Below are 26,068 nucleotides of genomic sequence, written 5' to 3'. Positions count from 1 at the left end.
TCTGATGAAGAAAAAGTGAATTGTTGGCGAAACTGTTACATGTTATTTTTTTTATTTATTTATTACAATACACGCATTGTTTCGCTCAGCAAGTAGTTTAAATTAGATTTAAGTCTGTTAAAAGCAAAATTTGTATAATGGAAAATATTACAGTTGTTTAAAAATGCATTGTAGATATAACAAATATTCATTTTCTAATATGTCTATACTATGTCTACTTTCTTTTCTTTTCTAGGTTATGATATTAAACGGACACCGATTTCAGAGCCACCATTACATGCTCAATATTTTGAACTCACAACAGGTCCTCAATCTCCGTTCTAAATGTGCTCAAAATTAATCTTTCGTAAACAATGAGGTAGAAATCTGTGTATTACGACATTTGGTTTCAACTAAAAGTACAAACGCTCTCATCAGGGACCAACATCCATAATTTTTGTTCTCAACCAAAGAAGAACATGTAAGACTGTATTAATTCCAGGGTTGCCAGATTTTGTGGTAGTTCCGTAGCAAATGTACTTCTTTATTATTACATCTGAGTTACCAGTATTTGCTTTTTTTTTTTTTTTTTTTTAATTGTTACCCAGATCAAGAAATGGTTGTTGAATTATTACGTATAATTAATACTGATAATGAATACGTTACTGTATTAGTTATAATTAATACGTGTAAAGTTATTACGTTATTTTATTTTAATCAATTTTATCAGCCAGTTACGATTATTTTATTTGGTGTTATATTTAAATGACTTTAGTACAGTAACTGATATAATAATGGTATGGGTACAAGTATAACTACTACTTTTGTCAGAAGGATATTTACTTCGGATTGTAGAAGTCATGATTTATATAGCTATATCTTTTGATTCCACATTCAAAGTTTTTGGGCGTTTAGAATAGCGAGTATAAAAAAAAATCTTTCAACTTATCATTGAAGTCTTCAGTTAAAAAAATCATGCAGTGTTTCAAACCTATATGCGTGGCCCCGTGTAGCGTAGTCGCTAACGCTCTGGCCTTCAGTGTGAGCGGTCCCGGGTTCGATTCCCGGTGGGGGCACTCGGTCGAAAAAGTGTAAGCTTTTTCAGGCCAGCCATCCTGAATGAGTTTTTCCTGGGTTTTCCTCATTCACACTAGGCAAATGCCGGGGTGGTACAGTCCGCAACAAAAAACCTGCAACATAAGCATGTAAGTTTAATGTGAAACTACGTCTAACAGCCCAGGGAATCAACATAATGTATTAGTGGTACGAATCACGCCAGGAAAAACCTCAGCGTCCTCCCCTGCACACTTATTTTGGAGCAAAAGACTTCGTCGTTTCACAATAAACTTACATGCTGATGTTGCAGATTTTTTGCTGCGGACTGTACCTAACATACAGGTCCCAGACCGCTTCCTTCCTTCCTCAATCCTTTGTTCCTCAATAGTGTGCTCGCCGAGGGACGTCATCCCGTAAACATGCCGGAGTAACATGGCTATAGATGCCGAAAGTCCAGAAATCTAAAATCCTAAATCCTAAATCAAACCTATATTGCAGTGCCTCTTTAGACATAGAAACGGAATTAAAATAGACGATAAAGAACAAGTATAGGACGAACAAATATTGACCAATCTCACTGGTAGGCAATTTTGAGATTAATATTCCTACGGGAAACTCGCCAAAGTGAACTGGTGTTATTCCGAAGCAGCAATACTATTTGACTTCAATGTTTCCCAGTTCTGAACTACTAGCATACCTTCTACATTCAGAAAAGAATTGTAAAGCTGCAGTCCCACTCTTTTGTGTAACTGACTTCTGTTCAAATTTTAATATTGGATTCTTGGTTTTAATAAGAAACATTTCCATCACTCTCCTTTCTATATTGTTGTTTATCTTGAATAAAATGAATATCATTAATGTCATATGAATTTATTCGTACTTCGGTAATCTTTAGATTGATTTCACATGTAGTTTCCCACTCTTTCATATCCTGAGCCAAAGTTTTATTTTTCATGTACTTGTTCTTCCATCCATCTTGTGTTATATGGTCCATCTATTTCCATCGCGTCTTCCTTTAGCTATTTCTCCTTCTCTGATTCTTTCCATAGCTACTAACGAGATTCCTCCATGTCTCATAATGTATTCGATCATCTTATCTCTTCTCTTCGAAATATTTTCCAGTATATTCCTTTATTCTCGTACGAATTATTATACTTTAAATGTTGAAATATATCAAAAGTCGATTGTTTGATTTTGCATCCCTTGAGTCTTTCTTTATTTTAGTTGATATATTCGTTTTTGTTGTCCTTAAGTTTCTTTGTATGAGCAAAAAAAAACTTTGTACATCTCACTGTTATATAAAATAAGGAAAATTTTATAGTCAGTTAAGTTTTTTCTTGTTCTGTGTAGTGTTCATTTCTAACTGATGGTGAAAGTTACTTAACCCATAATTTAGAGAATAGCGGGATATGCCAAGTTATTTGTCCCTGTGGAGAAACTTTAATACACGAGCAACAAAACGAGGATGTGAAAAGCTAACATTGACCTTTGGTTTGTCTCAGTATTAAAGGCGTAATATTCTGACGACATCAATGAATTAGTTCAAAATAAATAAATAAATAAATAAATAAATAAATAAATAAATAACAAAATAAAAATGATGAGTGGAGAGTTACTTCTTACTAAGAATCTGGGATTAAGGGCCAGTTAAAGAAAAACTGAAACGCAGTTGTAGATGCTTTTGCTGAGTATAGGGAGTATGTCATTGATGCAAAACTTGGCAATATTGAAGTTGAATAAAATGGCAGTCATGGAAAGGCACCAGATTCTTTTGATGAGTTTCCCGTGAGATTCTTTCCCTTTTATAAAATAAAAATGGCTTCTTTGTGGAACTGATCAATATTCGTTTTTCTTTTATTTTTTGTCTCCTTTTTCCGTTTCTTCTTGTCTAAGGACGAACCATGTATAAATGTGAAATTTTGCGTATATTTTACAAGCAGCAAATTTTAGATTTTAAAAAAGTAAACTGTTTTTTCTCGAAAATTGTGCAGGAGGATTTACTCCCACTTATGTCATTATATTCAGTTTAATGAGCTCTATTGCTTGTTGTATGTCTTATCTTTGGACATTTTCACCCGTTAAACCTAATAATACTGTTGAATTTTATTTTATTTATTTATTTTTAACTAAAGATTTGACTGATAAATACAAAGATACTTTTATAATTGATTTAGAACTGCCATTCGTACGCAATATAGTAAACAAAAATAATTAAAACAGTTGATAAATCGTGGATATTGAAAAAAAGAACTGTTTGTATTACTAGTTTGTTCGATATTCCCGTTATACAATAACTTAAGTGACTTCCCGAATTTCTAAAATTATGTAATGTAACTTGCTTAAATTTGTCAATGGACGGTTATTCATAAAATATAGACGCTTAATAATTCCAAAAATTATGTAATTTAACTTTCTTAAATTTCTGAATGGACGGCTATTTATGAAATATAGATGCTTATTAGGTGCATTTATGATACTTATATTGCATAATAGAATTTTTTTACAAAGATCCCCCTCCCCTCTCACGCTGAGATCAATCCACAAGAACACTTGAAAAGATATTTATAGTAAACTAGAGTCCATAAGTTGAATTACGAAGATTGAACTTTTTCGTACTACAGTGTTATTCCATTATTAATCCAAACTGTTTACTATTTGTGTGAAAATTGGTCAAAATTGTGTCAAAAATACTTCAATTATTAAGTTTGGTGTTTTATAAGCGAAAATATACTTATATGCTTTCTCCAGCTCATGGAGTGGAAAATAGGAAATAATCAACTGAAGCCTAACTTTAAGAAAAACAATTTTATAACAACTAGAGGACAGAAATTCGTCAAGGATGAGTTAATATTCTCTTGAAATTGAAAACTTTTTTAATGAAAGTACAGTCATTTGGCTTTACATAAAACATAAACAATTACAGTAATTAGGAGTAAGATATCCACCGATATTTTAGAGTCTAGAATTCGTCCAGAATTGTCAGATCCTTATTAACCTATTTTAAAATAACTCTTAATTTCTTACCGAAAGCACGGGACTGGATAGCTGGACAGGAACAAACTTAAAATTTTGGAAAGCAGAAGAAGAGAAAGAATTGAATCTCTAGAGCTATGAGTATAAAATTAGCCTGTAAGTCGTTCACCTCTTGCAAGACAAAACATCCATTTAGTCAAGCAGGATCATTGACTTGCAATCATTGAAGTAAATATCCTATATTTATTTGTCTATAAAGGTTAGATGAACTTAGTTTAATGGATATAAAGTTGTAAGTCGCTTACTGACAAAAGTTTAATGGATATAAATTTATATATGGTGTCTCAAAAGTCGCTTACCGACAAACAGAAGGTTAATATTGGTTAATAAATTTGACACTTATTACGAACAACTACTAATATTATAACACTTTCAACTTCACCTATTTATTAAATATATTAATACCTTCGCCTACATCTTAAATTGTTTCAATTTCTAATTGTGCTTGTATTGGTTTTTGCTTTCCATATTTCATTTCCATTGCACTCCTACAAAAGGTGCTCAAAATATCTTACATTCACTTCGATATACTTTTCTCAATATTGTTGGACATTATTCTCAACATTGTTATATTGTTAAGTTCTACTTCAAGAGTCAGTTTAAATGATCCAAATCTCTAGGCTTGTGTGGAAGAACATTATACTTAATGATTCCCCAAAGTCAAAAGTCGCAAAGGATGATATAAGAACTAGAGAAGCAACTTGTTCTATTTCGACATCTGATCTGTTTTATAAAACTTTTATTCAGGAATCCTTGTACAACGTGAAAGAAGTCATTCTTGTTACCAGATTACATTTATGTTCTCATCGTGCAACATCTCAAGGTACATAGCTCTCGTTACAATGTTGTTAAATATATATATATAATATGGCTCTACATTTTTCCTTCTCCCTCTTCTCCGAATATCCGCCCTCACTTCACATCATTAAAGTTATGCTCAGTAAATAATAATTTTTCTGTCAATAATAATTCATTTTTTGTAAGTTTGCAGTGGAACCGATGGTGCCCATCATAGGTAGGTTTCACTGTAATTGCAAGGAACATAAACAGACAAATGAAAGAAACCGGGGGGAGATAGTAACAAAACTTAGAGGTTTTGCCTATTTATACACCATGAGACGATTAAAAAAAAAAATCAGCTAATTTAGAAGACACATAGCACTTAAATAATACTTATTCGGAGCTTATTTAGGCATTTGGAACTCTAAACATGAATATGCATATGCATACTGCTCAAAACAATTGTCAATAATTTTAAAAAATGAGCATACCTTCAAGGCATTTTCGGCAAATCATGGAGTTAACCTAAAAATGTCAAAATTTTTGTGTGAGCTTAGTCCCACAAATAGCATCTTTACCACACTACCCATCACAGAAAATTAACCAAAAAAAAAAAAAAAAAAAAAAAAAATGGCCCACCGTGTCTGTGTCCAACATATTGAACATGCTAATACTTGTGTCTATAAAGACCATGCTATTGTAGAAATAAAATTCACGTATTATCTAACGTCTTCCCTGAACTTTAAACTCAAAGACAATGTGAATATAATTTAACAAATAATAGTAATAATAACAGTTTAACATTTCACTTATACTATGCGAGTCACAGCTAAACTGTAAAAAAAAAATTTCGCTTCTTCTTTTTCTTCTTCCAAAGTATTAACAACATAATTGTCACAGCATGTAACGAATAAACTTTCGTCAAGTTCTAACATTATGCTTGAAATAAATGAACACATCTAAAATTATTTCCCTCTGAATTAACCTGAAATTTCTGAGCGTCCAATATATTGGACGCTATGCACTAATGGATTAAAAACTATTCTGAAAACACAAGAAGTTTGGCGTAGTCATCCGATCATAATCTTCTGATGAACTGTGTAACAAACGTGATCGATACGATTTCAGTTGCAATTATTTTAGAATACGATGTATACTGGTTCGTGAAATAGCGAACTCAGGTTATCTTTCCACGAATCTAGTAGGAGTTTAAATAACTGATTAAAAAACAGTTGTTTTCGTCAGATGCAGTTGTTTTGGGTCTTCCATCTCTCAGTAAATCATGTACGTTTTCAGTTACGTTTTTCTGTTTATTATCGTTATTTTTATTTTTCAGTTACAAATAGCTTGGCTGTTTGCACGAAAGTATTTCAATATTTCTCTTGAAATAACTACATTTATTCTTATATTTTCCACCAACAGTTTAGAACTAATATTTACTGTATATACTAATGAAAGGAGGAAACAACTGATTTTTTCTTTTTATCTTACACACCAAATCTTCTATAGGTGCGAATTCTAATGCAAAGAGTGAAAAAATGACTGACTGGACCATGACTCGAACCCGGAACTTCCGGGATACCATGCCGATGTATTAACTACTACGCTATCCGTCTCTTTAGCCTTGTTAGCATAATCGTGGGACGTAAAACTCAAATATTTCAAAAAATTTCTTCCCAGAACAGCCGCTTATTTTCGAGGTCGGTGCTCTCATCTCGAACCACGTGGGTTATCCATATATACTAACGAAATAAAAAAAAAATCGATTTCCTCCTTTCATTAGTATATATGAAATCACAAACGTCATAAGGTGGTCGGATATGGACACAGGATTGTCCAATCACAGCAAGAGTCTGTGATACAACCCATCTGATCCGAGATGAAAGCAAGGACCTCGAGAGTGAGTGGTTGTTCTGGGAAGCGGAGTGGGTGGCGTAATGGTTAACGCATCGGCACAGTATCCCGGAGGTCCCGGATTCGAGTTTCGGTCCAGTCAGGCACTTTTTTACTCTTTGCGTTAATATTTATTGCTCTGTTGTGAATTTATGAACCACGCTTTGTATCCACAGAATTCAGATATTAACCATTACACAGATCTGTTAATTACCTTATGTTGTTGACAATTGATACCGACTCTGCAAAAACAAAACATGCACATCAATAAATAATAAAGTTTTCAGAGCGTCCGTCACATTTGACGAGCTCGTATTCCAGTTATAATTTATAGTCGGTAACGCAATTTTTGTACACAGTTAGATTGAATTCATAAAGTTGCATTCTATAAACTCGAACTTTTATATGACATATCGCCTATTTGTTTCAAGAGTGACATAACTCAAAATTCCTAACTTTTCAGGAGAAGCGTTTGAAAGTTTTGAAACGCATTAAAAAAAACTCGGAGCAAGAACTACACAAGTGCTCTCTAACGCCGTTTTGGAAACACATCTGTGAAATTTTTACCAGAGATTGACATCAAGATTAGCTTTCATTCTCTGCCCATAAGTCAATAAGGGCTATTTTTGAGTTATGTTACTCTTGAAATAAACAGGCGATATATGTCTCAACAATACAAGTTAATTAAACTATGTTGTAAGTGTCGCTTATCTGGTATTTCTTCAGCATTTAAGAATCTAAGAAACTTGAGTAGATTCAGATCCTATTAAACATAGCATGAACATCATATTAAAAGTTGGAGGGCGTATTAGCTAAGTGAGAGTAACAATAGATCAAAGGTTCTTCTGTGTGATTTCAATATAATTACTAATTGGTTTATTAACTTTTTTTTACATGCAATGGTATAAACTACATTTTACTGCTACCATTAATGTCCATTTGCGAGAACGAAACCTGTATTTAAGTTGTATCTTCTTGCGAAATAGTTCAATAGTATAAACGTAAAACAAGTGATACTTAATATTTTCAAATATTTGTTAGTTAATTGTACCTGAAACGAAATGTTACGGACATCATAAATTCTGGCAGCCTCCTTCTACTTTGGAATTCTACCTCCAAAATAAATTTAAAACAAAATGTACTTAACAGAGAAAAAAATAGTGTATTTAGTCACTTTATATCCCGTACTAAACCAAAGACTATGTTAGAGGAATAAGACAAATTGTTGCATTGAAAGATTAATTTCTTGTGCCCTATTGTTAAAAATATTGTGATGTAAAAAAGGGATTGTAAAAGAATAGGACGTTTTGTAGTTGCCAATTGAAAGTGCCTACATATCAAAACAAGTAAAAGAGGACTGAGATTTTAAGTATTTTTATACAAATTACAAATTGCCAAAAATTTAGTGACAAATTAGTAATATATATATTTATACAATTATTTTTTAAAAATTTTCGAGGCACAAACTTGTAGATCTGAAATGTAAAAGTACATTTTTCATTCTTCCAGTATATTAATAATTTTGAGTAAAGACATAATAGTAATAATAATAATAATAATAATAATAATATAATGTATTAATGAAAAATATTTCTTAAAAATATTAAATAATTAAATATAAGAAATACTGGCAATGACTTGAAATTAATAATTAATGTTTGTCTTATGTATCATTTTCTGAAATATCTTTGTATTGCCTAATAAATTTTTATGTTGTGTGATAATTATTAGCGCTTTTCATACTATAACAGTAGCATTACGTATTTGGTTTCTTAAATTCTAACCTTTCTGTTTTCCAAAACGAAAAGATTTACTTTTAAAAATTCTTTTCTTATTTTTTTGAGACTATGATCCATATTGTTGCTGCTGAAAATCACTTGTCTTTGTAGTCTTTACGTCTACTGCTAGAAGTGTCTTGATTATGATCATTAATATTATTTTCGTTTTGCTATCGTAAATGTGAGTAAGCAGGTACAAAGTAAGCTAATACTCAATTTAGTTTGTGATGCACAATTATAATTAAAATAAGTTGTACAGTTACCAGCAAGAATATATACGTAACACATTCAATAGCTCCAGACTGAATAGATGATTTTGATAGGAATTTTCTGTGATGTAGAGACAACTTTATTGTGTCGAATTCTGTACTTAAGTTGACCATTTCGTTCAAAAATAATGGAATGAATATACAATTGTACTTATAATTGTACAAATACGATCATATAAGTTATACTTGCAGCAAAAGCATTTTAGAGACACAATTTAACACTGTATTGTATTACCGAAAAGACAAACAAGAGATTTCTAAATTCAATGAATTAACGTAAATTTCATGATTTAGTTTGAGATAAAGTTTATATCACTACTTTATTTAGAAGTACAGTTAAGAATTTGTGAAAAGTAACAAAAACGCGCTGCACAAAGCGGAGAAAGAATTCAGTTTTAGCTTTCGTCAAAGAAGTGACAGAATTTAATGCCAATCTGTATTTATTTTTAAATTCGTTTTATTATTATTATTTCTTTAAAATGTGGTCTGATTGGGCTGCAAGTGAGAAAGAAAAATTAATTATTCATATCCATAGTTACTTAACTGTAGGCTTGGCTTCTTTTAATACTAAGACATCTTTAAGAAAACTTATCTGGAATATCTCTAACGATACGACACTCCAAATATGGATTAAAATAAAATGTATAATATATCCAGAACTCAAATTTTGACTAAACGTTTTGAAAATGTTTTGAATTATAGAAGTAACAAAAATACTTAAAAACTAACTTTTCTTGAAACATCTTTCAAAATATTGTAATACTGAACTAAGTATGATACACTTATCAATAACGGATACCATTAATATTGAAATAGATTCGTAAGAAAGTATGAGATTGTTCCTGATCATGTGGATGCCCAAATAATATTGGAATTGAAATACATTCTTTAGTAATACATTAAACTATACAGCTTGCGTCATAAATTTTCACCTACTTTCACTCTTACTTGAATATTTAAGTTGGAAACAATTCTTTTAAAAATTGTATTTTATTATGTATTTATTTAAAAGTAGTTTTATCCTGATCAACCATTTCGCAAATTTAGTCTCATTGGAATTCCATATCCCAGGGCTTTCTAATTTAAAAAAAAGTTCTTAAAATCCATTATGGTCTATCATAAGTAACTAAAAAAAAAAAATAAATGTGATCAGTTGTCATAGTACAATTCTCTGATACAGATGATATTTGATGACTCTCTGACAGTTTGATCATTACAAAACCATGTTACACGCCATATTACTTACTGAGAAGGGCCTAATAAGCTTAATGTTCTTTAGGTAAACTCAGAACACATGTGAAAAATTGTATTAGCATGCTAAAAAGCCTAAATCATGCGCACCTGACCTTTGTTCAGCAAGCTAAATCTGCTCTTATTTATTTTGTATTTATACCTATATAGCAGTTATGTTGGATCAAAATTCTTCTGCTCATGTGTCACATACTTTGAGAAAAACTTCATATATACAAATATGTTTCTCTTATTTTAAAAAATGTATATGAGTATTCATAGTAAATTAGACGTATATTCATCTATTCAAAGCCTTCCATTAAGCTGTATATTAAAACTATTATGTACAGGTGCGAAAGTTTTTATAAATATGATGAGTGTTCAACGTAAAACAAGATTGTAATTCAAATTGTACTTCGAATTGACTGATTGTGGTTGAACGTCTGTTTTCAGCACTAAGGTTGTGCTACTTAAAGTAGGATCTCAATCATTACTTGGGTTTATATCTGAAATTGAGTACTCTTACCGAGAATTAAATCAGAGACCACACGTATATACCACTTGGGCGAAGGCGTATTTGCTATCATACTTTCAAATTGGATAATTTATTGTGATACAAATAGTCGATAACAAAGGAAATATTTTTATATTTAAAAAAGAAAATGAATGAGAATTTTACTTCCCACTAAAAAGTGAGCTTCAGCATACAAGTTTAACAAGCATGGAAAACATGAATGTCTTAAAATAAAACAAAAATAATATTGTTACCGGTAGCTTTACATTTTTATCATTACTTTCTAATGCTTACAAAACATCTCAAATTCGCCTTGCAAACATCACATGTACCAATGATCAATATAAATGTACACTTAGGTACGTTTTCAAAATAAATGTTGAAGATGTTCTACTACTTCAACTAGTTTTTGTGAGGTGAATTATGAAAATGATTAAAAGAAAAAGGAACTGTACTGCAACTGTCATAACTATGCGTCAGCAGCAGATTAAAACTCGACTTTTTTTTTTTTTTTAAGTACGTATGCCTACAGTAGTTAATAATAGTTCTTTTTAATAAAAATATTTAAAATGATTGTTGTATACTAAAACACGTAAGAACTAAAAGCTGTCTTAAATATGTTAATTGAACTAACTAAAACATCATTAGGTGAACTGTTATGCCATTATGATTTTAAACTTTTTCATTTTTTTAATGTCAGTAATAAATATCAAGTGTTTAAACAACATACCTTTATAATTGGCTTTAATTTGAATAACAATGAACTCAAAACTGTAATGTTACAACATGTTGTGTGTGTGTGTGTGTATTTAGCACAGCTCAACATTAAAAATAAAGCAACGAATTCTTACACAAAGCTAGTAATTAAAAATAAAACAGTTCTTACAGATGGCAAACCAAAGCCATTATTATTGACTTCATGAGCATCTCCACGAAACTTTCGTTGAGTATATAAAGTGTTTGTATTTACAAAATAATAAAGCGTTACGTATGAAGTCAGAAATTTTCAATGCAACAAGTAAGGAACAGTTCATAAGATTTTATAAGAATTAGAGAACTGCTGTTCTTTGTTTTCATAATCTTATGAAAAAAAAAAGGATACAATGGTAAGGATAGCCAGTGAAGGCATTTGTCACTGTGTGAACCTACTGCATATTAAATTCTTTTCCAAAATAAGTACCAACGACATATTTATTTTCACGAAATATAATTAATTGTAATCAGTGCATTTTTGTTCATTTGGTACTTTTGTGATAAAATACATAGGCATCTTCCTATTGTCTTTGGCAAACAAGAAAAAGGAAAACTTAAGAAATCAATCTATTTCTGAAAAGTAATGATTTATTATTTTTGAAAATGAAAAAAAAAAAAAAAAGATAGTGTGTATATATACAGATTTTTTTTACATGTTTAATATTTTATTTGACGCTGGTTTCATGTAAATAAAAGGAAGTTATTAATAGCTTCAAAACAATTAAAAATGTATATGAATTGTAATTTATGAGACTTACGAATCTTAAACACGTACAAAGCTTGAACATGGCGATTAAATAGTGAAAAATATTGAAGTATTTTTATCCTCTTGCCATAAATGGTTCCAGTGTTTCCGAGTTGAATATGACAAAGTTCGAAACTATAGATTATTCTTTTCGTAGTTTTATTGGAATGGTAATTTATGATTAACCATAATTATGTTTGTTTGTTTGTTTTCTCTCTCTTTGAAGTTGGAAAACATTTCACACTTAAAAAGCAGGGATTTTTATATGTTTTTTTAATTATTATTATTATTATTTGTAAGTAAATCAAAATTTGTTTATTGAGTTGTTGTTACAGTTAGAAAGAAAAATATATTTATGTGAAGTTTGTTATATGTAATGTCTGACATTTTTTGTCATTGTTTTCTTTCTATTCCATCTCCTTTTTACATTTTATTCTTTGTGATGTATTTTATTTCTTTTTCATTTCATTATTTCTATCTAAATATTTACTAGTAAAACATTGAAATGCATCATTTAAAATTAAAATACAATTTCTATGTTTATAAAGTTTCCCTTAATTAAGAAAACCTTTTAGTTTATTGATAGAGACTGATGTGAAAGATAATTCTAATTAAGAGAAATTTAAGACTTAAAATCTTGTATCTTAATTTCTTATTTTCGTTTAATGGAATACGAATTGTATAAGTATATTATGTATTGTTAACCGGTAATTAGATTTGTGGATTTTAGTGCTTTTTTTTTCATTTGAAGTAAAGAGTGAAAGAAAGCTTTCATGTAAGATTGGTTCCTTTATTTATTATTTCAGAATTAAGTGAGATATTAGAATGAAGGAATCAGCATTTTGTATGATATTCGGTATACATAAAAGCTGAGTATTTCAAATTCAGATATACTTTTCTTCAATTGGTGATTTCTCTTTCAATATGTCACTGATCTTAGTCTCATTAGCTCCCCTTTTCAATGAGTTCTCTCATGAGCTAGAGTATTTTAAAAGCCAGAGAGTGCGAGTTGAATTTCGACTGAAAAAAATATCAATTAGAGCATAATAAATATAAAAGTTCTCTATTATTATAACTGCATGTACGTTGTTTTCACATACAGTAAAATTATACATATTCCCATGTTGAAGTTTCCTCTTATTTCTTTTCGTACTTCTCAAAATTATAGATAATGTTGAGCATTAGATGTTGAAATCAACTGCAGAAATATTAAACATCAACTTCAGTAGGATTAAATTCATTTTACAAATAAATAAATAAATAAATAAATAAAAATGTCAATAAACATCATTTTTAAGTCCTGCAAGAGAAATCTCATCCTGTTACAGAGTCGAAAAATATTCAATATGGTATGCTAATATATCAGTTATTCCTTCCATCCTGTTTCTGTAGGATTGTAAAGCTAGCAATAAAAATTTTTGTACTTCTTTATCATCAGTCGAAAGATTTAATACTTTCCTAAATTTTTCTCGGGACTAACTTAATCGATCACAAATTTCCATTTATGAACTTAGTCAACAAAGTTGTGTGACTGATTTAAATGGACAATTAACAGACGTGAGAAACAAAGATTATAAATACCGAGCACCGATTTTCTTTTTTTGAATAAGATAGTGAAAGCTGAAATTCACAAATCTAGTCAGTTAGCAATAATTTCAAGAATGAGGCCACGAAATAATATTATTGAGTATCTTCTCTTCCATTTACAGATACTCTCCTGAGTGAATAGAGAATTAGAGTTGATAAATCTAGTCTCAGTCTAGATAATTATTATTCTTTGTATCCTCGATTACCACGATGTTGTTATGTTTTTTGTAATTATTTCTGTTGTGTATATATTATTAGTATATTTGTAAGTATATATTTACATATAGGGGACGCATGTATGTACATTATTTTATATGTAAATGTCATTTTTATGTTGAACTTCAATAAATATAAGAAAGTTATTATATACCATCCAACTAGAAGCACAAGTTTTTGTAAAGAAAATGTAATTTATTTATGTAACTTCCTTTTTCGTAGTGTTGCATTAGATTAAACTGCTTATTGAGTCCATCAATTATCACAAATTTAACCTATTTCTGTCACTATCTCAGTTGTTGCATTTATCTAGTTCCATTGTTAAAGCCGTGAGATGTTTGTTTAAAGATTTGTCAATGTTCTATGTATCTTGGGGCTGTGCCATATTATATCTTTAATTTCATTTCATTTTGGCGAATTGTATTAATAGCCACACAAAACAGTGTGTTGAAAACATGGATTGGCAGAATGATTGTCGAGTTGAATCTTGAAATGTTTTGATTTCATTAAGTGTCTTATCTCTTATTTTGGTCTTGAATGTAGTTCAGTTATGAATGTTGTTCAATATCCAGACCAATCTTTAGATGTTGATGCCGGAAGCACTCAATATTCCACTATATCTTCCTTTTCAGTCATGTGTAGTATTTTCTCGAAAAGTACTGTTCGTCCTTGCTGATATCAAAACATTTGAGCACTTAATCAGAAATCAAAGTGCGAAAATGAATATACGCTGTATTGCAAATATAACTTGTTGTTTCATAATATTAACATATCATAAACTTAAAATGTCTAATTAGTCATGCTTTTGAAGTCTGTGTTCCTGATGTAGTAGAACGGTTTGGAGTAATACGTAAGAAATAATGCTAACTCCTAAGTCAACGTAAGAATAAAATTAAATAATATGAATTTCATATACTGAAGTTATAACATCTAAAGATCTATAAATTAATCTATATTAATTTTAGTGAATTAATATGATGTAGCAGGAAAAATTTAAAAATCTAGGAATATACATGTCTCAAAAGTCTCTTGACGTAGGGTAACTCTGTTATTATCAGAGTTACAACAAAATAGGGAAAAACCGTCTCCAAATATGATTTTTTCAATCTGAAGTGAAGGAATTTTTTAAATCGGACGAGCCGTTTGGGCTATACACTCTTTCGCGCTCAATGTTAAATGAAAATGCTACCTGGACCCATAAGTGAATGAAGTTACTGTCTTTTACACGAACGTGTCGATGGCCAGCTCCCATTTCAAACGTGCCCCCATTCAGCATACTCTTACGTTAGCGTAAAAGACAGTAACTTCATTCACTTATGTTGGTCCAGGTAAGTGGCAACGTTCCATTTTCATTTAACATTGGGTGCATAAAGAGTGTACAGCCCAAACGGCTCGTTTGGTTTAAAAAATCCCTTCTTTTTAGATTGATAACATCATATTTGGAAACCTTTTCCCCTCTTGCATTTTGTTTAGCTGTGATAATAACAGAGTTACCCTATGTCAGAAGACTTTTGAGACCATGTATTATCCGAAACAATTACCTTACTTTAAAAAAAAAAAAAAAAAAAAAAAAAAAACTGCGTAGTAATCATACACATAGGCATATTTACGTAATAGCTTAATCAATTGGGCACTATTGCCAAAACATACATTTTCAAAAACTGTCCAGTTACTGTGTTGATATTACGGAAATGGAACAGTGATGTTACGCAGTACTTCGTTGGCATTGAATATTAGAAGGAGAAAATATTAAATCTATGTGGAAGTAAGTTTACCGTAATTTTGAGAAAGTTAGTAATGATATGCAAAATTTTTGCTGGGATTACCGTCTTCAAATTAAGGACATACCGTGATTTGAAACTGTGTTAGACAGTTCTTGAGATCACGAGTCTTAGACTGCTAGAATATAAGTTTCAAATGTAAAAATCTGCGAAGAGGTAAGTCACATTATTTCTTGAGTTTCGTTTTCTCCGCGAAAAAAAAAAAAAAAAAAAATTAAAAGAAAACAAATACGTAGTTCTCTCTTGAAAAAACTGACCTCTTGCAATATGCCTCATATGGCTAATTAAAATAACTTTCGTGACATCATCTGTTTCCAAATTTTCCTAGAGAAGCGCTCACTTATTCCATACTTAGAGCACTTCGTTTACGCTTTAACTTAATCCTTACTCTGAATCAGATTATATGAAAACATTTTTAATTGTAGCGTGCGGATGATACACATGCTTGAATGATTTTTTTTTCCTCAAACCTCTGCTAAAGTGAACATACACTTCTACGCCGTCCTCGTTTCGTACAGTAAAAATGGTCTAGAAAAGGATAGACAAGTTATACAGTAGATTTAGTCTCTTACTTAATAATAGAGCGCAAGAAAGTACTCCTTATGTTCTTTCGCTAAATACTTCACCAGAGAGGAAAAGGAAGAAAAAAATAAAGAACAAGTGGCTGTGTAGTTTGTCAATAGGAAGTAGTAGTTGAAGGACTTGTGATAATGGTATCTAAAATGAAGATCAGAAAACATATAGATCATCTTAACACTCATATCAAATAAACTAAGTGTAGGGACACGAAATGTATAATGCCAAATTCTCTAACTTTCCAGACTTTTAACATTCTCTTAGGGTTTCTAGACTTTACATCTCAATTATCGTAGTCCTATTTATGGACTGTTCCAAATTAAATGTATACAGTTCGCGATTGATTTCTATTTCTGTTTACAACATATTTTATGACTAGCTGTGGACCACAAAAATCAAACTACTATAATAAATCAACGCCTCTATAAATTCCACATAAGTGTCTTCTTATATCAGGACCTGTGGTGTTAAAATTAATCTAACTTTCGCTATTAGAACAATTTCATTATTTGAATTTTAGCAGTAATAATTTCAACGAAATGCTTAATGCCAATGCCTTCGTTGTTCTATTAAGCCAGTGGTTCTCAACCTAATTCCTATCACGACCCCCATTTTTATCACTCTTACCAGCGAACCCCTTATATCCTCTGGTTTATAATAAACTTGTGTGTGATTTTTAATATACCTATTGCGGAGATCTCACGATTTTCATCTAATTCTATAATAGTAGAATCCATTTCTAGTATATAGTGGATACAGTAATTTCCCTCAAAGCGACTGGATTAAAACCAAATTTGATCAGTTCATTCATATTACAAATTAGAGATGCAAGGGCTCGGAAAAAAACCGGCTTTTTTGGAAAAAAACTCGGTTTTTTCTGCTTTGCTTTTTTGCTTGGGAAATTTTGGGCTTTTTTCAAAATTCTGCTTTAAATCGATAAAGCAGACTTTGTTTCGCTTCTCTATAACACAGAAAGTCATTTAATTAGTGGTTGATGCCGATAATAATATAAAACCTCGAAAGTAAACCATGAATTTCGAAAAGATATTTTAAACAATTTTACTTCAACATTTTTACATTATGAATTCCAAAGGATTAACCAATGTATATAATAAACACATTATAACCTCCTATATACAAAAGTAAGCAGAGTTGGCAAGAACCATGGTTGTTTCTGAAAATGCCAAAAACCCGTTTTGGGGCGGCAGTTTAAACCAGGCTTTTTTGGGGTTTAAACCAGGTTTTTTGATTTAGATATTTTGCTTTATGTATTTGTATTACATATTCACAGAAATAAGTTTGTTTCGCCTTGGTGTTATTATTCAACAACGGGGTTATGCTGGAAGAGGTCCCATAAGCTTAAAGAAGTCCGGTCAGTAAATTTCTTAAATTGAGAAACTCCCGCCCTAGCCATCGGGAAAATCCCGTCATTCTTTTAAATGTAAAACAATAACGGGAAAATCCTGTAAAATTTAATTTGCATGTAAAATTTAAAGGTCAACGTATTATAATCAGTACGCTAAAACTGAGTGACACACAATCATAGTCAACGTCTTGCGAATAAAATCAGAAAAATAAACACACTGCTGAACAAGACTGCACTTATTTAATATAAAAACACATTTACACGTGACGTTTCGAGTGTACGTCTGATGAGGATCTTGGATAGAAGATCGAAACGTCACGTGTAAATGTGTTTTTATGTTAAATAAGTGCAGTCTTGTTCAGCAGTGTGTTTATTTTTCTAAAACTGAGGTATTAAATTACAAATTTAGTATGTAGGTATCATTGAAAGTCCAATCCAAGCTAATGTTGGAAGCTAAGTAGGCAATCGATAAATTTTACCAATTTTAATCAATATATTTAAGCAGCCTTCGCTTCTTTATAAAACAACAGGCATGCAGAAATATATAATTTGGTTTCGTTTTGTATGTTTAGGCTTAACATCCTTACGTAATACCGAGGTTATCAAGGAGAAGACTTTCGCTTAAAGTGACATCCGAAAGAGTACTTGGTTTACACATGAAAGAAGGGTTGTGGTTTGACCGACAATTGAACATGGGACACCTTGATTAAAAGGTGAAAATGAAATAAGACTAATGCAGATGGTTTGACATGTGAAACGTCACTATGAAGTTCACACGATTCGCATTTTTGTTCTTTTAATTTTTTTAGTTTAAACCAGTTATTTTTTTAAAAAAAACAGCTGGTGTAAACGAGCCAACCCTAAGAGTAAAAACTTCTTTCAAAAAATACACAAATAACTAGCAAAATTGTATGTAGTATTTTTACTTCAAAATATTCCATACCCTCTTTTTGAAACAAAATAAAATTAAAATAAAACATAAGAGAAATACTTAGATTTGTATGATACAATTAAAGGCAGCACATGGTTCTGTATATTCTTGAAATTCTACAGTCAAGTTTTTTATAACCACCATCAAGGGCGCCCATCAGGGGGGTTAAGGGGGCGCTTGCTAGAGGAAAATGTACTTCAGAATATTGAAAATCCAATAGGATTTTTACATTAGTTACAGCAAAATTTGAAACTATTTTTGAAACGTCGCTTATACTTCCCCTCCTTAGAAACCACAACATGGGCGCCCTTGACCACCATCACGCTTTACCCAGTCCTCAAGTTTTCTGAATTTTTAACAAGAGGGATTCAACAACAACAACAAAAAAAAAAAAAAAAAAAGACTACGGAATATATTTAAGTTAAGCTAAATACAACTGCACAACAAACGTGACTGAGTGGTTGGCTTTTGCGCTTCTATCGGGAAGTCCGGGATTCAACCCAGCATTCGACCATTCTGACAAAGCCTTCCTTCATTCCATCTGAGAATGTAGAAATAGTGCGTGTACTGGCCGACTAGGAGTGTAGGAGTTGGCCGACTTCCTTTCTTATTGTTTTTAAATCGTTATTATTACTAATTACCAGCAGTGACGGTTTTGCGAAGGTTAGATGATCGGTCTTTCGGACTGAAGCCTGTTCTCCAAAATTGTGGAATGTCTAAAACGAACGAAATATCTATTAGTTATGCCTTTACTCATAAACTTTAAGCTTCCGTCAAATAAAAATTACGAATGTTTAGAAAAACTAAACATTAGTAGTAAGAAAACCCCTCCCAAAACACTTTTTTAAATTCGCCACTGATTCTCAGTATAAAATGATCTTCAAGGTTGTATCCGGAAGATTATTGCTAAACATATAAACGAAACGAAATATGAGTTATGCCTGTACTCATAAACTTCAAGCACCTCCCAAATAAAATTAGGACTTTTTAGAAAACGAAACAATCAGAGAAACCCCTCCCAAAGTACTTTTCTAAATCCGCTATTGATTATTTGTATAAATTGGTATTCAAGGTTGTATCTGGAAAATTATTGCTAAATCATTGCACAACTACAGTATAACAGAAATGTGCAAATACGGTTTGACGGACATATTGAAAAACGTATGCTTTGACGGATATATAGAAAAACGTAAGTTTAACTTTCGTGCTAGAAGCTGGAGTACTAAGCTCTTAGAAATGAAACACGGATGACAAACTAAAATGATCTAGAGAAGGAAAAAAATGTCGATAACTCAAAGGTTAAAATAAAGTTAAATAACCTGTAAAATTGCCCTCAAATACTACATTCTTCATGTTAGCTTTAATTCGTAAAATATGTGCTCCATCCATCTTGATGGTGTATTACAGAGCTAAATATGGCATTCAGGTCGTGGAAATCTTATCTAACTATAGAATATACTATAAGAAAGCTATTTGAATAGAAAAATCATGAAAATGAAAAAAGCCAAAATTTCCAAAATTCTCGGTTTTTTTCCAAAAAAGCCGGCTTTTTATGTGAAAAAAACCATCGATTCAAAAAAGCCGGCTTTTTTGCATCTCTATTACAAATATTGACTCCGGTCCATCATATTTTTTCAAAATAACTACCATTGGCCAGAATAGTTTTTCTTCTATTGTAAGCATTAAAACAAAGAAAAGAAATCGCTTGTCAGTTTAAAATTACTTGATATTGTGCGTCACGGAGATTAAACCGGACATTGCCGCACTAGTGAAATCAGGTATCTCATTAGCTTTCAATTTTAATTGTATTTCAATATGCAGGTTTTGTTGCATTTGCATTATTCTGGCATTTCAATATGCAGTTCTCATTAGTTTCATAACGTATCTCTTTCATTTAAATTGACTTTTAAACAACTCTGCACCTGTTGAAAATGTTTAATAGACCTATTTTTTGTTGTTCTTAACAGTAGGTATAAAACTAAAAAATATGCCTTTCAGAACGAAATTCAAAATGATATTTAAAAATATTTTCCGGTATTACTCCCAGGTTGGGAAACTTTGTATTAAGCTCCTGGCTTTTTTTAAATACCTATAATCAGTACGATTTTGTTTTGGGGGTTTTTACTAACTTTAGTCCTGGAAATGTGAAAATTCTGCAAGATATATCATTTACTTTAATATAGTAAATAAAATGTCGGGGGGGATTAAGCCCAGAAGACCCCTTAAATACGCCACTGCCTATAATACTTGTTCGATTTTAATATATGTAAATATTTAATAGGATCCTTTCCTTGAAAATCAGTGTTGCTACAAAATGTTTGATTTTTCTTTTGACTGAAAACGTTTCTAACAAAAATGCTCTGAGAGTTGTAGCAAAGCGTTGCATGTACATAATGTCTCTTTATGCCGTAATAATCAAGAACTTTCTTATCATTAATAGACGTGCAGAAATATTGTCTTGATCATATCTTTATCATCTCTTCTGGGCTTACTTAACATAGGGTTTTATTTTCGTATTAAGATTTACACATTATTATCCCTATGTTGCGCAAATTATTTATTTTTTCGAGAAAAAAATATTTAGATGTTTTTCTTACCGCATTCGCGTATCCAAAACGAACTAATAACAAATTTTGACTCACACATTTACTATATGCCGTCAGGAGAATTGTGTATTTGAATTATGAACTTGATTTGTTTAATTTTTCATTGAAATACAATACAGAATTTCTTTTAGACAAATTACAAACTTTCAAAATACAAGTTACAAACTTAACACATATAGTATTGTGCAGATTTTTATAACATGCTTTAGTAAACAATATGTATTTTTTAAGGTATGCTGAAACACGGTACATTTAATCTGGAATTACTAACATCTTTCATGAATAAAATGAAGTCATACCTATTGTGTATGGAATGACAGGAAACAATTTTTCATTGAAGTGAAACACAATGTCGTAAGACATGTTATCAGCAACTTGGCGAATTCTACAGGAAGAACTCCAATACAATCTTGTCCTTGGTATACGAATAATGGACATGAATATTACTGTTCCTATACATATTTCTAATTCTAACTTAGTTAGTTTTAAAGGTTTATTGAGGTAATTCTGGTTAGAATGTAAATTGCTTTCACGAAAGACTAACTCCAGAATATCAGGACTAAAAACATTTGAAAATATTCAACTGGAGATTTGAATTCACTTGGAGAAGACAAACACGATTTCTATTATGGTGCTTGAAGAGGTGAATCATTTCTTGTTATTATTTTCCATTGGGGCTGATAACTAGCAGCAGTTGTAGAATGACTGGCATTGGCATTTACTGTTTCATCTGAAAAAAAAAAAAAAAAAAAACTAACGATTCAATCAATTTACTAATCTGAAAGTGTCGATTTCAATGAAATCAAAGAAAAGTACTCGAGTACAATAATTTTGAACATATCTTCTGATTCATTTGAAGTTTCAGATTTAGGACGCCATTCTTCATCATCTGAAACCAGAACTCCTTCTAAATTATCATCGCTTACCTGTAGCTGCTCATCCTCACTGTCATCAGGCGGTATATATGGCTGAACGAGTCGTTTCTCCGAAAATATATTCTTGCTCATCTGTAAATTTAACATAAAGCTTTTACAGTCTTCAAGAATCTTTATCGAGCAATAAATCAGTAAATAATACAAATGGGGTAACCGAAAGGAAAGATAGACAAAGAGAGAGAGAGATTTTCAAAATAACATAAATTCGAAATCAATAGAGGAAGATATCGGAAATGACGTTCTTGCCTTTAGTAATTTTTTTTTCGTGTTCAACTTCGGATTATTTTCATTCATAAGTTGGCAACATTGAAAGCATATGCGGCACGCAACAATGCTTTCCATGAGCTGACAATAAATTTTCAGATCTAAGATAACAAAATTAAAGCAAAGAGGGTAAGAAACGAACATTTCAAACTTTCTATTAGGCCTATCGAAGAAATTTTTGATTCTTAGTAAAAGGGGTTCGTAGTTGCTCAATGTTAATCAGAATATACAATTACATTTCGGACGATAAAATAAAAAATGAAATTAGTATGATAAGATACAATCACTTAAAATAAACAAGAGACACTTACCTTCTAGAAAAATATTTTTTCAATGAAAAATTCCCTGTTTTCGACTCATCTTGCTTCAAAAATAAACAAAGCAATGCATCCACGCACGCTGTGTCCGCGCCCGCAACAGAAACTGCTGAAAAACATCTACTTCCGCAACAGATGTAATTATGAGTGTTCAGAACAGATGGCACGGCATAAAGGAAACAACCTGAAACAGGAGTGGCACACTCTACGGTATGACCTTCAAAGTATCACGCTCAACATGGTTTGTTAATTTGGATTAACACGGCGCAATATAGGGTTATTATTATTATTATTATTATTATTATTATTATTATTATTATTATTATTATTATTATTATTATTATTATTATTTAACAGGATAAATGTACATTGATACCATTGAAACAAACCAAAATATCTTCTGCACGTTTTTCGCTGGTATAGAACAGATTACATTGAGCTAATTCACACATTCTTCACAGATACTGATTATTGATAAGATATACTTTTAAACGGATTTTTCTTCATGAGTTTTGTTGATCACATGTTTAATACTTATTCATCATAGAAGTATACCCTTCCTTTCAAGTTCTATAGTCCGTCTCCTTTAGCCTAATCGCCATAAACGTGGGACGTAAAACTAAAGATTTCATTTCATTTTCTAGTTTTATAGTTAAACATTTTAACGGTTGCAAAATGTTTCACTTACATTTTTACGTTGTATTCAGCTGAACTTCAGCACCATTTTGGACAAAAGTAGCCAACCGATTTTGTAAGTAATAAATAAATCACTTGCAAATTCTTCCTCTTGGTTAGTAATTCAAACAATATTTGGTATCTATCTATATCATAGAATTAAATAAATAAATAAACAGTTTTTGAAGTTTGCATTTTGACAGCTCCAGAGTTGAATAATTAGAGAGTGCTAATTAGTAAATGTTGAAAGCTTTGTTACTAACTGTACAGTTTTCGCTGTGTGAAAATTAGCTGAAACAAACGAGCATCATTTTTCAACACTATCAAATAATGCGAACTCAGTGCTCAAGTAATAGAAACCTATTGGTTTAACTAAATGGTTGAATATATTTCTTTCCAATAGGCGTCCCTATTTATTATTATATTAAGATTTTTTTTAAAACTAAGCTTAAGTTTTCTCAAGCTCACAAGCGCTAGCGGAAGTGGCAACAAATATGGCTGCCTTTACTGGTTCCGAACGTGCTAGCTGGTTTTCTTGGTTTGAAGAATCCGAGTCTGCAACAACTGTGCAACGTAATTTTCGTACAAAGTATGATAAAGATGCTCCTAGTAGGCCTACTATTTATCAGTGGCATAAGCGTTTTGTTAAAAGTGGATGTTCGCTAAGACACAACAAATCTTCAGGTCGTCCCCGTACGTCTGAAGACGACGTAGAGCAAGTGAGACTTCAGATGGAATGTGGTCGCATCACCAATGGAAGCCCCATTGAACCTCTTTAGGAATTAGGTTAATATATATTATATATAATATCGCTACAAAATGACATCAAAACTATGTCAGTAAGCTAAATAAATAAATCAATTTGAGTTTTCAAAGTTGATACACCCTGTATATATGCATCGTTTCCACTGTCCACTGATTTATTCATCTTTCAAGCAATTCACGAAAGAAGCACAAACTTGTACAGGTATCAGAGTGGTTTCGTACATACAAAAATGTGTTAACAGCCTTAAAAAAAAAAAAAAAAAAAAAAGTATGATTCACACACACACAGACTTGCCTTTCAAATATCCAAAGAATGTAGGATATCGGGGAATTACGTAAATAAAATGTAACAGTGGACAGAAGATCCCAACCATGCTGGTTGCCTGCTTCCACTTACATCCATTAATCTTTTATTCCTTGTACCTTATTTTACCACAACTTTGCTTAAGAGCCTGACTTACTAAAAATAATACAACACATATCATTTTAATTTTTCTTGTTTTTCATAAATGAAAGGAGATAATGAAATGCAACTTAGCACAATCATAGATATTATTCTACAACAGAAAATATGAACCTGAGGAATTTTTAGTGTTGCCATCTATAGAAATTACAGTGTGACGAGAATAACATTTCTCCCAAAGTCTAAGTTAAGGCAGCGACTAGAGGAACGAACTCAACTGCATTTGATTAAGTATCATGTTTTGGTGTCCTGTGAACTATTTTTTAAATAATAGTTGTATTTAGTTTGTAATAAATAAAATAGTTTTAACAGTTATTCAAATTAAATAATAATGTTATTTAAAAAGTAGTTCACAGGATACCAAAACAACATGATACGTAATCAAATGCAGCTGAATTCGTTCTTCTAGTCGCTGCCTTAACTTGGATTTTGGGAGAAATGTTATTCTGGCAACACTGTAATTTCTTGGATAGCAACACTGAAAATTGTTCAGGTTGACATTTTCTGTTGTAGAATAACATTATCTATGATAGTAGTAAGTTGCATTTCATTATCTCCTTTCACTTATGAAAAACAAGAAGAAGAAAGATGGTAAATTTTGTATTACTTTTAGTAAGTCAGGCTCTTAATCTTGGATGATATTCTACAATGATGTACTAAGGGTCACAGTTAAATCTGAGTAAATCTTCTTTTAGTAACGTTGCTGCCTTTGAAAGCTTATACATGAATCTGTTTCCTATTTAAAAATGGCTTCTTCCGCGCGCACTGTTAAACTTTAATTTATTACGTATTATTAAAAGATAAATCCAAAAGTCTGACAACGACAGCCTTTCACAACCATTCAAAAAAAGTTAGCATTGCTTAGTGTCATTAAAGAAATAGTACCATGTATAAATAAATGTAGGTAAATTGTTTTCTAGTGTGTATAAATTTTAAATATATTCGAGATCTTCGTGAATAGATATGTTCATATGTATAAAAACACTTTATAAATATAACATCGAACGCATGTACATTACATCTTGATGTTTTTAGCTATAAGACAAGATTTATACAAATTGTACATATATGCGTGTGGTAAAAAAATTTAAAACAATATCCTGGATCTATAGATTGAAATGTTTTTGAAATTGTATAGTGTTCTCGTTTTCATTATGTTTGCTTTTCATTTGTCTTCCTATGTCGTACTTTTTTTTCTGTCTCCACATCACAATATCTTCTATAGTGTTAACGTTTGCACTTGTTGACTGCTCACAGTGTATTTGCATTTATTTTATATCCATAAAGGTCTTTTTTTTTTTTTTTTTTTTTTTTTATGTGCAGCTCATGACAACAGAGTGAAAGCTTAACTTGTTCTATAATACTTTTAATTGTATTCCACCCATTGTCATATTCTTAACGTTTATTTTTGGAAGACGCTGTAGATCTTGATTATGTACATGTTCTCAAATTAAGCTTGTGTACTTAAAGAAAAATGCACACTGAAATCATTATATCAATCAGTGTACGAAATACTATTATGTTATATTGTAATTTAAAGTGAGTACAAATAAAAA

The 26,068-nt window shown here is 31.1% G+C and overlaps 1 protein-coding gene across 1 annotated transcript in view; it reads left to right on the top strand.

Moving 5' to 3' along the window:
* The window catches only part of LOC145673452 (tyrosine-protein kinase receptor torso-like), a 292,790-nt gene extending 266,722 nt beyond the window's left edge, over nucleotides 1–26,068 (top strand). The window contains exon 18 of the mRNA XM_081743164.1: nucleotides 236–26,068. Coding sequence (XP_081599290.1) covers nucleotides 236–324 — 89 coding nt within the window. The 3' untranslated portion in view covers nucleotides 325–26,068. The remainder of the gene's footprint in view (nucleotides 1–235) is intronic.

The sequence above is a fragment of the Thermobia domestica genome, chromosome 16 (assembly GCF_964235325.1).
Source record: "Thermobia domestica chromosome 16, izTheDome1.hap1.1, whole genome shotgun sequence".
NCBI lineage: Eukaryota > Metazoa > Arthropoda > Insecta > Zygentoma > Lepismatidae > Thermobia > Thermobia domestica.
Note: the sequence above shows the minus strand (reverse complement) of the source record. Positions and strands in the feature narration are given on the sequence as shown.